A 16,337-nucleotide genomic window follows, 5' to 3' on the forward strand; every position below is an offset into this window, starting at 1 on the left:
TTAACAGACAATGGGGGCAGTCAGGACATTCTGTGCACTACAGCTCCTGAGGAGACGTTAGATTGTGCATAATTAGGCACGGCGTAGGCCAATAAAAAGATAGGTTTAAGCAGAGCAGTCACTAAGAGTGGGCCATTGTTAGTGTGGGGAGACCATAAGACATAGGTGCTGAATTAGGCCATTCAGCCTATTGAGTCTGCTCTGCCATTTCATCATGGCTGATTTAGGTTAAGGATTTGGCTCGTAGAGGCAAAGGCAGTAGGTAATTTTTTTTTTCTTTTAAATGTTCTTTCTTTGTCATTGCACAGTTAGAGCAGTGGGGATGCCAGACAGGAGAGGAATGCTCCTCTTGCAGGATGCAAGAAGTCAGGGAGACCTCTGGTGTCCCTGACGACCACACCTGCAAGAAGAGCATCCATCTGGAGTTTGATTTTTTTTATTTAAAAAAAAACAACAGACTGTCAAGGACTCTGAGCTGGATGAACTGCGGATCATTTGGAAGGCTAAGTCGTTGATCAACAGGACATGCAGAGAGGTAATTACACCCAAAGTGCAGGACACAGGTGACCGTCAGGAGGGGTTAAGGGGATAGGAAGCCAGTTCAGAATATTCGTATGCCAATTCCCCTCAATAACAGGTAATCTAGCAGAGGAAAGCCACAGTGGTCAAGTCTCTAGGACTGAGTCTGGCTCTGTGGTTCAGAAGGGAAGTGGGTTGGGGGTGGGGGGGAAAGAAGAACAGGCAAGCTGTAGTGATAGGGGGTTCAATGGTTAGGAGAACAGACAGGAGGTTATGTTGACAATAACGAGATTCCCAGATGGCAAGTTGCCTTCCAGGTGCGAGAGTCGGGGACATCTCAGATTGAGTCCACTGCATTCTTAAGTGAGAGTGTGAGCAGCCAGAGGTCATGGTCCACATAGGTACCAGTGACATCAGTAGGAAGGGCAATGAGGTCCTGCAAAATGAGATCAAGGAGCGAGGTGCTATGTTAAAGGACAGGGCCTCCATGGTTGTAACCTCAGGATTGCTACCCACGCTACATGCTAGCGAGGAAGATACAGTTTAACATGTGGCTAAGGAGATGGTGCAGGATGGAGGGCTTCAGATTTTTGGACCATTGGGCTCTCTTTCAGAGAAAATGGGCCCTATACAGATGGGACAGTTTGCACCCGAACTGAGGGGGTCAGATATCCTTATGGTAAGGTTTGCTACTGCTGCATGGGGGGGGGGGGGGGGTGGAGTTAAAGCTGGATTTGTGTGGGGGGGCGGGAATGGGAACCAGAGTAGATGGTGGAACGGCTGTGGGGAAAGATGCAAGCCTACATACAAAAACAAGAATCGAGAGGTTGAGCATGGAGGGACTAGTGTTCTGAGTGTGTACATTTCAACGTAAGGAATACTGTAGGAAAGGCAGATAAGCTCAGGGCACGGATCGACATGGAATTATGATATTGTAGTTATTAGTGAGACTGGCAGCTCAGCGTTCCGGGGTTCTGTTTTAAACATGATAGAGTGGGAGGAAATAAAGAGCGAGGGGTGGCATTACTAGTCACGGAAAATATCAGGTCAGTGCTCAATTAGGACAGACTGGAGAACTTGTCTACTGAAGTGTTATGGGTGGAACAAAGGAATAAGAAATAGATGACCTCATTAATGGGATATAATAAACCACCCAGCAGTCTGAGATTTAGAGGAGCAAATTTGTAGAGAAATTGCAGATTGTTGCAAGAAAAATAAGGTTGTGATATTAGGTGATTCTAACTTTTCAAATATTGACAGGGACTCCCATGCTGTAAAGGGCTGGATGTGTTCAGGAAAGCTTCCTTAATCAGTACATAGAAATCCCAACAAGACAGCATGTGATACTGGATCTGCTGTTAGGGAATGAGACAGGGCAGGTGACAGAAGTTTGTGCAGGTGAATACTTTGCATCTAGAGATCACAAAGACATTAGTTTCAAAGTAAATATGGAAAGAGATAGGTCTGGTCCTCAGGTTGAGACTCTAAATTAGAGAAAGGCTAATTCTGATGGTATCAGAAAGGTTCAGGCAAGTGTGGATTGGGATAGGTTGTTTTCTGGCAAAGGTGTGCTTGTTAAGTGGGAAGCCTTCAAAAGGTGAAAGTACAGCTTGTATATTTTTGTCAGAAGTAAAGATAACAGGTTTCCTAGTTAAGAAAAAAAGTGTATAGCAGGTATAGGCAGGAAGAAAGAAAATATAGGTTCTTGAGCAGTATAGGAAATGCAAAAGAACACAAAAAGGAAATCAGATGGGCTAAAAGAAGATATGAAGTTGTTCTGGCAGACAAGGTGAATGAGAATCCCCAGGGCTTCTACTGACAAAGAGCACAAGATAGCAAAGAACAATTGTTTCCCTTGAAGATCACGGTGATCATCTATACACGGAGCCAAAAGAGACGAGGGGAATCTTAAAAGTATTTTTTGCCTCTGTGTTTACTTGGGAGACAGACAGAGTCTATTGAAGTGAGGAAACACAGCAGCAAGGTCATGGACCATTTACAGTTTACAGAGGTGGTGTTTGCTGTCGAGGCAAATTAAAGTGGATAAATCCCCAAGGCTTGACAAGGTGTTAGAAACATAGAAACATAGAAAATAGGTGCAGGAGTAGGCCATTCGGCCCTTCGAGCCTGCACCGCCATTCAGTATGATCATGGCTGATCATCCAACTCAGAACCCTGTACCAGCCTTCCCTCCATACCCCCTGATCCCTTTAGCCACAAGGGCCATATCTAACTCCCTCTTAAATATAGCCAATGAACTGGCCTCAACTGTTTCCTGTGGCAGAGAATTCCACAGATTCACCACTCACTGTGTGAAGAAGTTTTTCCTAATCTCGGTCCTAAAAGGCTTCCCCTTTATCCTCAAACTGTGACCCCTTGTTCTGGACTTGCCCAACATCGGGAACAATCTTCCTGCATCTAGCCTGTCCAATCCCTTTAGGATTTTATACGTTTCAATCAGATCCCCCCTCAATCTTCAGACTTTTTGGGAGGCTAGTGCAGAAATTGCAGGGGCCCCTAGCAGAGATATTTAAAACTTCCTTTGCTACAGGTGAGGTGACAGAAGATTAAAGAATAGCCAAAGTTGTTTCATTGTTTAAAAAAACTCTTTAAGTAAGCCAGAATATTATAGGCCGTTGAGACCAACATCAGTAGTGGGCAGATTGTTAGAAGTTATTCTAAGGGACTGGATAGACAGGGACCAATTAGGAATAGTCAACATGGCTTTGTGGATGGTACGTTGTGTCTAACCAATCTCAGTTTTTCTGAGAACATTACCAAAAAAGCTGATGAACGCGAGGCAGTGGATGTTGCCTACATGGACTTTAGGCAAGACCTTTGACAAGGTCCCACAGGGCAGGTTGGTCAAGAAGGTTGACTTGCTTGGCATTCAGGATGAGGTAGTAAATTGGATTAGACATTGTGGGAGAAGCCAGAGAGTGGAAGTAGATATTTGCCTCTCTGACTGGAGGCCTGTAACTAGTGGAGTGCCACAGGAATCAGTGCTGGGTCCACTGTTGTTTGTCATCTATAGCAATGATCTGGATGATAATGTAGTAAATTAGATCAGCAAATATGCAAATGATACCAAAATTGGGATCAAGGTCAGCGAGGAAGACTATCCAATCTTGCAGCAGGATCTAGACCAGCTGGAAAAATGGGCTGAAAAATGGCAGATGGAATTTAATGCAAACAAGTGTGTGAGGCATTGCACTTTGGGAGGACACACTAAGGTAGGTGTTACATGGCGAGTGGTAGGGCACTGAGGAGCATGGTAGAACAGAAGAATTCGAGTACAGATCAGTAATTCCTTGCAAGTAACATCACAAGTTGTGTCATAACGAGAGCTTTTGGCACATTGGCCTTCATAAATCAATGTATTGAGTACAGTAGTTGAGATGTTATGTTGAAAATGTACAAAGAAGTTGCTGAGGCCTAATTCATAGCATTGTGTATTGCTCCAGTCACCTACCTACATAAAAGATGTCAATAAGATCAAAAGAGTGTAGAGGAAATGTACAAGGACGTTGCTGGGACTTGTGGAACTGAGCTATAGGGAAAGGTTGAATAGGCGGGGACTTCATTCCTTAGAGAGTAGGATAATGATGGGAGATTTGATAGATATTTCCAAAATGATGAGGGGTATAGTTAGGCTAAATGCAAGCAGGTTTTTTTCCCCCAATGGAGTTCGGGCAAGACTACAACTGGAGGTCACAGATTAAGGATGAAAGATGAAATGTTCAAGGGGAACTTCTTCACTCAGAGGATGGTGAGAGTGTGGAACAAGCTGCTGGAAGCACTGGACGTGGGCTTGATTTCACCAGTGAAGGCAAATGTGGGCAGGTACCTGGATGGGTATGGAATGCTTTAGTCCAGGAGCAGGTAAATGGGACTAGGCAAATTATTAGTCATGCACAGACAGGTGGGCCAAAGGGCCTGTTTCTGTGCTATAGTGTTCCATAACTTTAATCATTAACAAGCTTAAGCCAGCACAGAGTATTGCTGAGCACAGGCTTATGTTCACATCATTTATTTTAATTCTTAGAAAACAAGATTAAATATGTACCAATCAATACCAAATTACAATGTTTTTATAGTGACCTCCATGTTATAGTGGTTCAGGTTACAGAAACTTACTCTTACAGAATTCATAAATCACTTCCAAATACAAATATAGAATGAGTCAATCCCACAGAATTTATGAGATGTAAAATAAACCAAAATATAATGGCTTTCTAGGAATGCAAACTCTGTGGGGGTCATCTGTATTTTCAATAATGTGCAAGTTTGGGTCTTTTAGTAGGGCTTCATCTTCCCTGTCAGAATCGAGTAGGAAAATAAAAATAAGGCGATGAAATTTAACACAGGTTATCACTGACACCAAAGCTCATCATGGTGATATGTTCTGGAAACTAAGCAGGAGATCTCAAGAACATGCAAATACTAACTCGGGCAGAAAAATAAAATCTGTCCACTTGAGTGAATATCCCCAATTCCACTATTCATTTTATTAATCAAGTTAAATAGTTCCAAACTGAGGCATGTAAGGTATTTAGGTCAGTTATATCAATTCCAGAAGCATCATCCAATCTCCTTGGTTTCCTACAACGTTTGTCCTCAGTGTCAGATTTCATTGTTTCTCACATAGCCTTGCTGTAACTGCAGAGCCAGCACTGTCCTGACCTTGTCAATATTCTCAGTGATTCATAGAACATAGAAACTATAAAAACCATATCAATGAACCTACTATTCAGCTCACCTTGAAGGAGTCTCTGGGAAAGGGGTTAGGCATCTATAACCTTTATTCTTCTATTACCATCAGCCTCAATGATTACCTTCATATCCACTGAAGTTAATTCATATTATTTAATTAAATAGGTTTAACTTCAATATGGAATTTACTTTTGCGTGAGGAACTCATGATATCACAGTACAGGCATTGCTCTCCTCAACATTTGCAAATATCATGATAACCAAATGAAGTCCTGAGGTCACAAATTCCTGAGGACACACAGATCACAGCGCTTCTCTTTCCCTCTTCAGGATTAAAGGTGCTTTGCTTCCGCTCCCGATGACAGGAGTGCTGCATTCCAAACAATCCACTCCTACGGTAGGTGGGGCAGGAGAGTGGGTAAGTTGCGACACGAGATACTCCTGTCACTTCTGAAGGGCTTCTACGTGTTTCTTGAGATTCTTAGTAGCACCCTGAGTCTTACTTCCCCATTCTGAGCAGAACAGTGGTTCCCTAGAGTCAATGCACATATTTCATTTCTTCAGGAAAGCTCTGAGCACATCTAAAATACTTTTCCCTGCTTAATCTTTTCCCATGACAAAGCTCGGAAGAGACAGCTTGCTCTGGAGTCTGAACTCTGCCACGAGAACTGTGTGGCAAGACCAAGGTATTCCACTCAGGGCAACTAGGACCTTAGCGCAGGGGATGTTGGCCGGTGCAGACACTGACTTTGCTTCACTTATCCTTCCAGTGAATTTTGAGTATATTGTTGAAATGTTTCCTGTAAATAGTCCAGGTTAGAAGTGTATAGGGTCAAGAATCACTGAGCCTGATGGACCATAGGTTTCTGCTAGTTCCAAGTTCTGATCTGCAAATACTCCTCCCCCACCCCACAAAACAGTAGTGACCTATTGCCCCAGACTTCGACCAACAAATCCTAACTTGTATTTGATATATACAACATGAAATTGAGAAATGCAATGTGCAGCTATCAATGAAAAGGATAACAGTACTAGTCCTAGAAGTGTGGCTTCATCTTTCATACTTCCTTATCTGAAGTGAGCAGGAAATTAACAGTGCTCATTATTCAACAGCGTTTTTGGTTTAATAGTTTATTTGAAACTACAAAACCAACCTGGACTAAAATTGGAATTGGTTTAGTAATGTCACATGTGCCGAGATGCAGTGAAAAGCTTGCCCCTGCATACTGTTCATACATATTAAATCATTAGACAGTGTGAATAGTCTAATGGTTTAATGTGACTCTGTGTCTGTCCTCCGTCGGTCGTGGTCAACCACGGGTACTGCACCTCTGGTAGTCACTGGTTTGTCAAGCTACATCGACCGTGGTGCAGAATAAAATGTAACAGCTGCAGAGAAAGTAGTGTAGGTAGATAATAAAGTGCAAGATCACAACAAGGTAGACTGAGGTCAAGAGTCTATCTTACTGTACTAGGGAACCATTTAATAGCCTTATATTAGTGGGGTAGAAATTTTCCTTGAGTCCATTGTTACGCGCTTTCAGGTTTTTGTATCTTCTGCCCAATGGAAGAGCAGACAAGACAGTATGCTCGAAGTGGATGGGGTTTTTGATTGTGTTGGCTGCTTTACTGAGGGAGTGAGAAGTATAGACAGTATAGAGGAGAGCAATGCCTGTACTGTGAGATCATGAGGTCCTCACGCAAAAGTAAATTCCATATTGAAGTTAAACCTATTTAATTAAATAATATGAATTAACTTCAGTGGATATGAAGGTAATCATTGAGGCTGATGGTAATAGAAGAATAAAGGTTATAGATGCCTAACCCCTTTCCCAGAGACTCCTTCAAGGTGAGCTGAATAGTAGGTTCATTGATATGGTTTTTATAGTTTCTATGTTCTATGAATCACTGAGAATATTGACAAGATCAGGACAGTGCTGGCTCTGCAGTTACAGCAAGGCTATGTGAGAAACAATGAAATCTGACACTGAGGACAAACGTTGTAGGAAACCAAGGAGATTGGATGATGCTTCTGGAATTGATATAACTGACCTAAATACCTTACATGCTTCAGTTTGGAACTATTTAACTTGATTAATAAAATGAATCGTATAATTGGAATTGGGGATATTCACTCAAGTGGACAGAAGTCCACAGGAAGAGACTGGTTTCCAAGATGTGCTGAGCTGTGTCCATAACTGTAGTTTTCATGGTAGTGTGCAGAGCAGTTGAAATACCAAATACTGATGCGTCTGGAAAGGATGTTTTTGATTTACAATAAAACTTAAAGGTAATAAAAATGATTTAATGAAACAGCACTGATCAATGGGACTTCATGTTCTGTGGCATGTCTGACCCGGTACAAAATACCGTTGTGTCCCACCGAGAACAGTTCGCACTAATCTGACTGAAGTGGGTAGGGAGGCTCCAGAAGACTGTAGATTCAGCCAGATCCAGCATGGGTACAATCCTCCCCTTTATCAAGGACAGCTTCATAACGCAGCACCTCAAGAAGGCAGCATCCATCATTACCAACCCTCACCATCTGGGACATGCCCTCTTCTCTTTACTACCATTGAGGAGATGGTGCACGAGCCTGAAGACCCACATTCAATGTCTCAGGAACAGCTTCTTCCCCTCTGCCGTCAGTTTTATGACTAGTCCCTGGAGCCATGAACACTACCTTTTGCATTCATTATTTTAAACTTATGGTAATTTCTTCAAGATCAGTTGCATTATACTGCCTCTACTACAAATTTCACCACCGTTATTGATAATAAACCTGGCTCTAAATTTCCAGTCATGGTCCCTTTAATCTGACAGCAGTTCCATATTACCTGGTCAATTTTGTATCGGTTTTAATGCTCGCGGCCAGTGTTGCCATTCAGAAACCCAACACCACCAGCATTACTGTGTTCTATTCAGAGCTTTGAAAATAGCAAACTTTTCCTACACAAAGTGAGTTGAAAGGTGGAATGCTTTTCCCAGGAGGCTTTTAATATTTGGTTAATAGAATTGCTGAAGATTGAGATGGACAGATTTTATTGTATAACGTGATATGGCTCACAGGCAGGCAAGATGCTAGTTAAAATGGCAGGACAGAGGGTAAGGAACTTGATGACGCACTCCAGTATCCCTTAATTATGGTAAACCTGACTTACCTTTGTTTTTCTTTCTACCAATAGTTTGCACTGGTCGAAGTTTTCTTTCTGACTTTATCTCTTCCAAGATCCGCTCATGTAAACTGCGTGGCTTTTGAGGTTTGGGCCGTAGATTCCTTTCAGAGACCTGCAAACAAATAGTTCAAGGCATTTATTCACCCAGAAAGAGCAGTGGTTGAAGAATTAAGGGAACTTGAGTAACTTACAAGAACTTAATCCACAATTTTCATATTCCATAGGCTGATGCAGAATATCATGCCCAACACATTAATTTCAAATTGATTTCAGGGAGGTGACATGGGAAGGTTCAGACCCACCGCTGTCTGTAAGGGATATGTACGTTCTGCCCCATGACCACACGGTTTCTTCCAAGTGCTCTGGTTTCCTCCCACAGTCCAAAGATGTATCGCTTAATAGGTTAATGAGATATAGCAAATTACCCCATGATTGGGCTAGGGTTAAATCAGAGGGTTGCTGGGCGATGTGGCTCGAGGGCACTGCATCTCAATAAATAAATATTATCACACCTGCAGGCCTAGTTAAGATAACATAATAGTGCAAGTCACAGGCCTCTCCATTGTCTTTTACTCCATTTACTTGGCCAATGAGTGTGAAGCTTTAACACTTTTTCATTTCCACTATCATTGACTATTTCTTTCCCTCCACAGTGTACAACATTGTTTGATTAGTGACATGTTTAAATTTTCTTCAAAACTTGGCATGCCAATCACAGATGGGTATCTGAAAGGAACTAAAGCACCCTTGTGTGAACCTGTACAATTTTATACATACTCAATCTAACTCACCCACATCTATTCTAAGAGGCTAGGTTTATCTTAGCAAGTAGACAAAAGGTGCGCAGAGTCGACTCCAGTTATTGTTTTGCAGAAGATGCAGCACAACTGCTGGAATGGATTATTTCTTTAGGAAGGCAAATAAAAGCCAACTACAAAAGCGAGGTTAGGCACTGCAGTCCTGGTGTCAAATTGAAAGTGAATGAGGCCAAATTCACCGGATACCAAATACACAATTATAACGTTTCCTATAATTACTATAGTTGAATAATCTCAGCCCTCAAATCATGCTTCCAATGCCTAGAAAACAGTTTGTCCAACCTCTTAAAAGGGCTGAGGTGAAGTGAAGAGGATGCATCTTTGAAACTTAAACATATGACTTCAACCAAGTAAGCATTACACTGCAAGAAAAATACTTATTGTAATTTTTCTATTACTAAAGATTGTTTGATGGGAATCTTTTATGAGACAATTGGATTAAATTTTGCAAGCAACAGCATTTTGATGCCCACAATATTGAACCCACAAGTAGCCAGTAAATCCAAGGAAAATATGATATCTATGGGCTGGACAGAATGCTACAACACTAAAGATACACAAATTAGACTACCTTTAATACTTCATACTTTATTGTCGCCAAACAATTGATACTAGAACATACAATCATCACAGCAATATTTGATTCTGCGCTTCCCGCTCCCTGGATTACAAATCGATAGTAAATATTAAATCATAAATAGAAAATAGAAAAATGGGAAGTAAGGTAGTGCAAAAAAACCGAGAGGTAGGTCCGGATATTTGGAGGGTACGGCCCAGATCCAGGTCAGGATCTGTTCAGCAGTCTTATCACAGTTGGAAAGAAGCTGTTCCCAGATCTGGCCATATGAGTCTTCAAGCTCCTGAGCCTCCTCCCGGAGGGAAGAGACGAAAAGTCTGTTGGCTGGGTGGGTCGTGTCCTTGATTATCCGGGCAGCACTGCTCCGACAGTGTGCGGCGTAAAGTGAGTCCAAGAACGGAAGATTGGTTTGTGTGATGTGTTGCGCCGTGTTCACGATCTTCTGCAGCTTCTTCCAATCTTGGACAGGACGACTTCCATACCAGGTTGTGTTGCACCCTAGAAGCTTTCATTTGTATAGATCACTTGTATAGAAATGAAAATATTAAACTAAAGAAAATAATTTTAATGATATGTACTTAAGGTTGTCCACATTTGTCTTTCTCCCAATATTCCAAAATCCTTTAAATTTAATTTGTACTTCCTTTCCCAATACAGTCTAATCTCTGTATCATCTCACTATCCCATCTCTTGGTATCAGATGTGGGAGGGAATAATAAATAAATAAATCAGAAAATGGCCTAATAATAGACGGCTGTGGGAATTAAACACTGGATGCTGGCCTCCACAATGCTACAGTGCTGCCCTCAGTGCAAAAAACCTATAGAGAGCCTCTGGACAAATCAACTGTAATGAGCAGCGTATCCTGTTCGCTATTGTTGGATGCAAAGTTTGAGTCAATTGCAAATGGAGATTAGGATGAAATTATCGGAAACAGCAGTAATGCCTCAGAACTCTGCTTTAGATCTGACGTACACATGACATGATCAACAGTTACTCTGTGCTGGCTTTAAAACATAGCATCTGTAGTAGAATTCTTTTAAATGTCAAAGTCTCAAAATATGAAGTACATAGACTTCAAAGGTCCAAAAAAATCAGCAATTTTCATTTTAGTTAATTAAATGCATGTAATTAGTCCAAGTCAGAGATCACAAAATCCTTAAGGTGGAGCGGTAGAGACATGATACACATCGACAATTAGTTGCATTCGAAGATAATACCCAGATATACATTACAATGTTTTCCAGTGGTGATAGATGTTAATAGTCAAATAGGTTGGAGACTGCATTGGTTAAGCAAGTACTAGAATAACTATGTCCCAAGGCAGTCTAACAACTGCTGGAAAGTGGCAAGCCAGAGAATACAGAAGGAGAAAGCAGATGGAATATTGATTTCCCTTACCAATAAACAAATTTTACTCTCCCTTTTCTCTATTTCTCACTCAGACCTTTTACTTCTCACCTGCCTATTACTTCCCCAAGGTGCCCACCCATCCCTTTCTGCTACTCTCCTTTCCCACCAGATTCCTTCCACTCCAGCCCCTGAACTTTCCCACCTACCTAGCTTCACCTATCACTTTCTACCTAGCCTTCTTCCGCTGCCTCCACCTTTTTATTGTGGCATCTTCCCCCTTCCTTCTCAGTCATGATGAAGGGTCTTGGCCTGAAAAATTCCAGTCAAGGTGCTGCCAGTGTACAATGCTCCTTTGGTCAACATCTTCCGGACAGCTCACAAAAATATCTTATTTCTTTTATGCCTGTTTTTCACCTTAAATGTGTTTCTAGGACTGCTAGAGCCTGTGATTTACAGATTGGAGATTGTTTGAGTGATCCAGCCTTTGCTGTCTCCAAGGCGTTTCCGGTAAGTGAGTGTGTACTCGGAGGGCTCCGATGCGAAGAAATTTCGAGATGGGCGCGAGCCGATGTTCGACTCCATCTCGCCATTTAAAGTGTCCATTAATCACTGATCAAAGTGTTGAGGCATTTTGTGACATCGAGGCAAATGCGGAAGGGGAGCAAGGATTTCAGTGCCGACTGCCTGATTTTGATAGTTGCTGCAGGAGTCTGTGAGCAGCCCATCGCTGTGTGGCTTGCTGTGGCAGGCAGGTAGACCTCTCTGCCTCGTGTGGTGTCCCCCTCTTCTCTTTCGAAGAATACTGGTGATATCATAGGATGATATCGTGTTCTGCATTTATGGACTGTGGACTTTTTCCAGACATAATTTTTATTTAAAAAAAAAAATCGCACATTCCTTTTCCGTTTTGTTGTGCAACTGGAGGGAGTTTGGGGGTTAATATTCTGTTTGTTTTTTGTGGGGGGCAGGGGTTTTCTGCAGAGGGTGTAATAATCAGGATGCTGTTCTTTTTTGTATGGGAGAGTGGGTTATGTTTCTCTCTGAGCGACTTTCATGTTCTTTCTTGGTTATCTGGAGAATACAGATTTCAGAGTTGTATATGGATATGTGCTTTGATAATAAATGAGCCTTTGAATAGCGACCGTTTATTAATTTCCAGGGATGCTGCCTGACCTGCTGAGTTCCTCCAGCGTTTTGCGTGTGTAGATTTGGAAAACAAACTGATGTGGGGCAACGGGCTCAACCGTCTTCACCAAACCTACCACGACTAGCAAATAAAATATGAGGGAGAAACAAAATCATGAGGGGGAAAAAAAGAGACACAAACAATGCAAGTTAAAAGATAAAGACTAATCGATCCTACCGGTTTTAATGGAGGCCGTGATCTTATAAACTCAAGAATGAGTTCATGGGCACTTTTCTTCACGCATGGTGGGATGTCACCATCAACCTGCAAACAAATGGAATTCTCACTGAGTTATTAAGTGATCTAGACTGCTAAGGAATATCATAGCAACAAAGGCAGCATCTAAACAAATCAGCAACCCTGACCATTATGACAGGCCTACAATTGCTTAATTTTTCATCTCATGTCCAGAAGAACACTGCAAACCATGCCATAATTTAAGTTGGAAAAAGCATTTTATTGTATTTATTCTATTACTAAATGCACATTATATACTGTGTTAACTTATAATTTACCCAATTGCTTTGAGCAGAACGCAACATATGAAGGGAAAAGCATTTCTGAATGACTACACATAGTATAATTGTAGATGTTTTTCTAAATCCAAGGATCAGTGGGAGGAAAAAAAAATCAATAGCAAGTATGTGCAGGATCCAATATTACTTGAAAATGATATACGATCTTTCCAATATCAGTGTTCTTTATGCTGAAAAATGTGATAATGATGGAACTGTGAAGTAACATGCAGCAATTTAAAATTTATTACATATTGACATAAGTCTATATCATTTCCCTCTACACGACACCATTCTTTATGTGAGTAGAAATACAAAAGCAAAAAAAAAATTGAAAATGAAAAATTAAAAAAATGCTTTAAATACTGGACAGTATGCTTCACGGCAGTATGCAGTGAAGCAGAATTCAGAGAAGCTGAATTAATGCTTCAGGTCACTAAGATTTCATCAGAATTTGAAGAAAGAATATTTAGTGTATTATGAACAATATATTGCTCAAAATAAATTTTCATTTTAATCTGCTATAATTAATTTATGCTCAAATATCAAACTAATATTTCTAGATATAAACAAAAGCAGATACTGAGCTTACTGCATAACTGGAAATGTACCCGAGTATCACAAAGAAAAGAATCAAACAAATAGCACAGAAAATGTGAAGATAAAGACATTTGTATGCCACTTAAATTTGTTTTCAGGAATTTAAAACTAAAGTTACTACATGCGGTGTGTTCACTACACTTTTAGCATTGTTATTTTATTTTGGCTCTGCAGCCAGATATCTATTCAAAAATGTTAATTAACAGAGTTAATGGTTCTCTTTTAGGTCAATGTTAAGATAATAACAGAAAATACAAACTACACGAGTACATTAAAGAAAACATTTCCAGACTGAGGGGAAATGAGGGGAGGAGTTCAGCTAACTGTCCAGCATCATTTAAAAATACATGAAGCCTGTGCTATATTCCTTTCAAAAATAATTTACTTTGTTGGAAGGCTGTTGACAAAATTCTACATACAAGATTTCTTGTGCCTCAAAATTTAACAAAAATCCAGACAAAGTTTTGCTTGAATAATCAGGAATACTCAGAGATCAAAGGCTAGATGGGAGTGCAGTCTTGAACAGCGTTTGGATATTGAAGTATCTGTGCTGCGTTATTTAGCTCGAAATTAAAATTATCTGCAGACCAAGCACTTGCAGATGTTACCCTTGACAAAAGAAAACTATGCAACAAAACCATATACAGTACAATAAACTCCGATAAATCTGTCCCAGGTGTACCCACTTACGAGACCATTGGATAATATACCTATTAATACACTCACATTTTAACTCACCCTTTGTTTATACAACAGTATAATGAATGTCCCATTAAACCAAGTTTCAAGGGTGCCTAGGAACCACAGCTCCAGTGAGTTTTAAGGGAGCCCAGATGAATCTCAGTGGACTGTGGGAAATATTACTTGATGAACCTGGGGCCAAACCATTAGGATTTAAAAATCCACGTTTAGTAGATGACTAGAGCTTTACCGTATCTGAAAAATCTAAACTGTTTCAGGATGATGTAAAAGTGACTCATACAATTAATTATTTTGGGGTGAATCTTATGTTAGAACATAGTGCATTGGACCATGCTGTTTGGGCAGCAAGATGAAAAACAATTTTCCAGTGGTGTCAGTTGTTAGTGGGCATACTGGTGTTGAACGTCAACTAGGACAAGCAAAATTTAGTGGACTTCCTTGAAAATTGCCATATACATGTTAACCACAGAAACAGACAATATATTTGACAGTGATCACCACTGCTATCTCACATCTCCAGGGATGGAGTTTTATCCTGACCTTGGTGCTGTCTGTGTGGAGTGACTACATGTGTTTTTGCGAGATTCTCTCACTTCTCCTGCTCATCCCCAAACCAAACAGCTCAAAGGTGTGCTGGTAGGTTAACTGGCTACTGTAAATTATTCCTCCCTGAAGGTATGTGGCAGAAGTATCTGCATGTGAGAGAGAAAAGGGTCAAATAGCCTCTGTGTCACAGCAAGTCTGTAAGTTAAAAAGGAAAATAGAACTTGGGTTTCAATTTGTTCCAAAAGTCCATGTCTCCGATAACTAGATCTTCTCTTGGTAATGGAATGTCAGTCCAATATAAGGTTTGAAACCTTTTGACACATGGACAAGAGTGATACCCAGTGAACCAAGCAGACAGGGTACATTAGGAAGAATGCAGAGTCAAGGTTATACAGCACACAAACAGGGCCTGTGATCCTCAATGTCCATATCAATCTCTAACATTAAAATCACGTTATGGCACACACATCATCACCTTTAAAACCTTGACAATACCAGAAATCAGACTCAAATACAAATAAAGGCAGTGTTCCAACAAATGATCTCACAAAAAGAGTACAAATCCAGAAAAGTTATCATCGATAACATACTCATAATGGCATTAATTCTGGAGACCGGACACTTTAAAAGGAATGTTTAAAAACAATTTAAAGAATTGTATTCAAAAGATAGTAATACTTGAAGGTAGTCATTTGGAATCATTACATAATGAATTAAAGTGGTAGATAAGTTAAAAGCCATTTGTTCCAAGGCCATTAAGACTGCAGAAACCTTCATAGTCTTATACTTTCCCATAAATAAAAGTTTTAAATATTAAACATGCATTAATTCAGGACAGTAGCAGCATATCAAGATTTTACAGCACCGGAGCTATTTAGAAATGTTAACCATTTTATAACGCAGAATTAAAAAAATTGTAGGACGAGTGCTCTCCAAACTGCAACTGGATACTGCAACTGGAATCCCTGGACTGTTTTCTAATGATCTGCTGATTTTCAGTAGAGCACCTGATTTGACCATATTGGAGCGAAAACCAGGTCTGTGTTACCATGTTAATATTTTAATCTTACCATGACTTTGCGTAGTTTATATTTCCGTGCTTTAATGTCCTGCATTAACATCTCAAATGGCGTAAGTTGGTATTCTGTGGGAAGGGGGTTGTACTGCTTTTCTTCAACTTTCTTAAGTTTTACACCATGGCGGAGGTCTCGCATCAGCTGTACCCAAAGACGAGCCTATAACAACAAAAGGGAACAATTCCCAAACATTTCAACTTGGGAACCTTTGGAATAGGGGTCATTTGCCCCATTTAAACCCTTAGCTGAATAACTTTTACATCTTATCCACATGGTGATCTGATGTACCCCAGAGACAGTCCTTTGTCCAATCCGTAACTCCTGTTTTCTCCACTATTTAAAACCATCTTGTTTTCTCACTTTCCCAGTTCTGACAAAGGGGCTTAGGCCCAGATTATTACCCGTCTTTTTTTAAAAACAGGTGCTGCCTGCGCTGCTGAGAGTTTCCAGTGTTTATATGACAATACCCGCTTCACTTCATGCCCAACACTTGCAGCCTCCCAGGTCCGTAAACTAACAAAAGATGCACACAGTGACTGTGGTTAAAGTGTACTGA

At 40.6% G+C, this 16,337-nt stretch overlaps 1 protein-coding gene across 2 annotated transcripts in view; it reads right to left on the reverse strand.

Moving 5' to 3' along the window:
* spire2 (spire-type actin nucleation factor 2) overlaps window positions 1-16,337 on the reverse strand; it is an 87,647-nt gene that overhangs the window by 26,199 nt on the left and 45,111 nt on the right. For both annotated transcript variants that reach the window (XM_072279175.1, XM_072279176.1), the window contains exons 5-7: window positions 15,776-15,940; window positions 12,520-12,606; window positions 8,394-8,520 (exon numbers count right to left, since the gene is read on the reverse strand). In XM_072279175.1, coding sequence (XP_072135276.1) covers window positions 8,394-8,520; window positions 12,520-12,606; window positions 15,776-15,940 — 379 coding nt within the window. The remainder of the gene's footprint in view (window positions 1-8,393; window positions 8,521-12,519; window positions 12,607-15,775; window positions 15,941-16,337) is intronic.

Source organism: Mobula birostris, chromosome 15 (genome assembly GCF_030028105.1).
Source record: "Mobula birostris isolate sMobBir1 chromosome 15, sMobBir1.hap1, whole genome shotgun sequence".
NCBI classification, from domain to species: Eukaryota; Metazoa; Chordata; class Chondrichthyes; order Myliobatiformes; family Myliobatidae; genus Mobula; species Mobula birostris.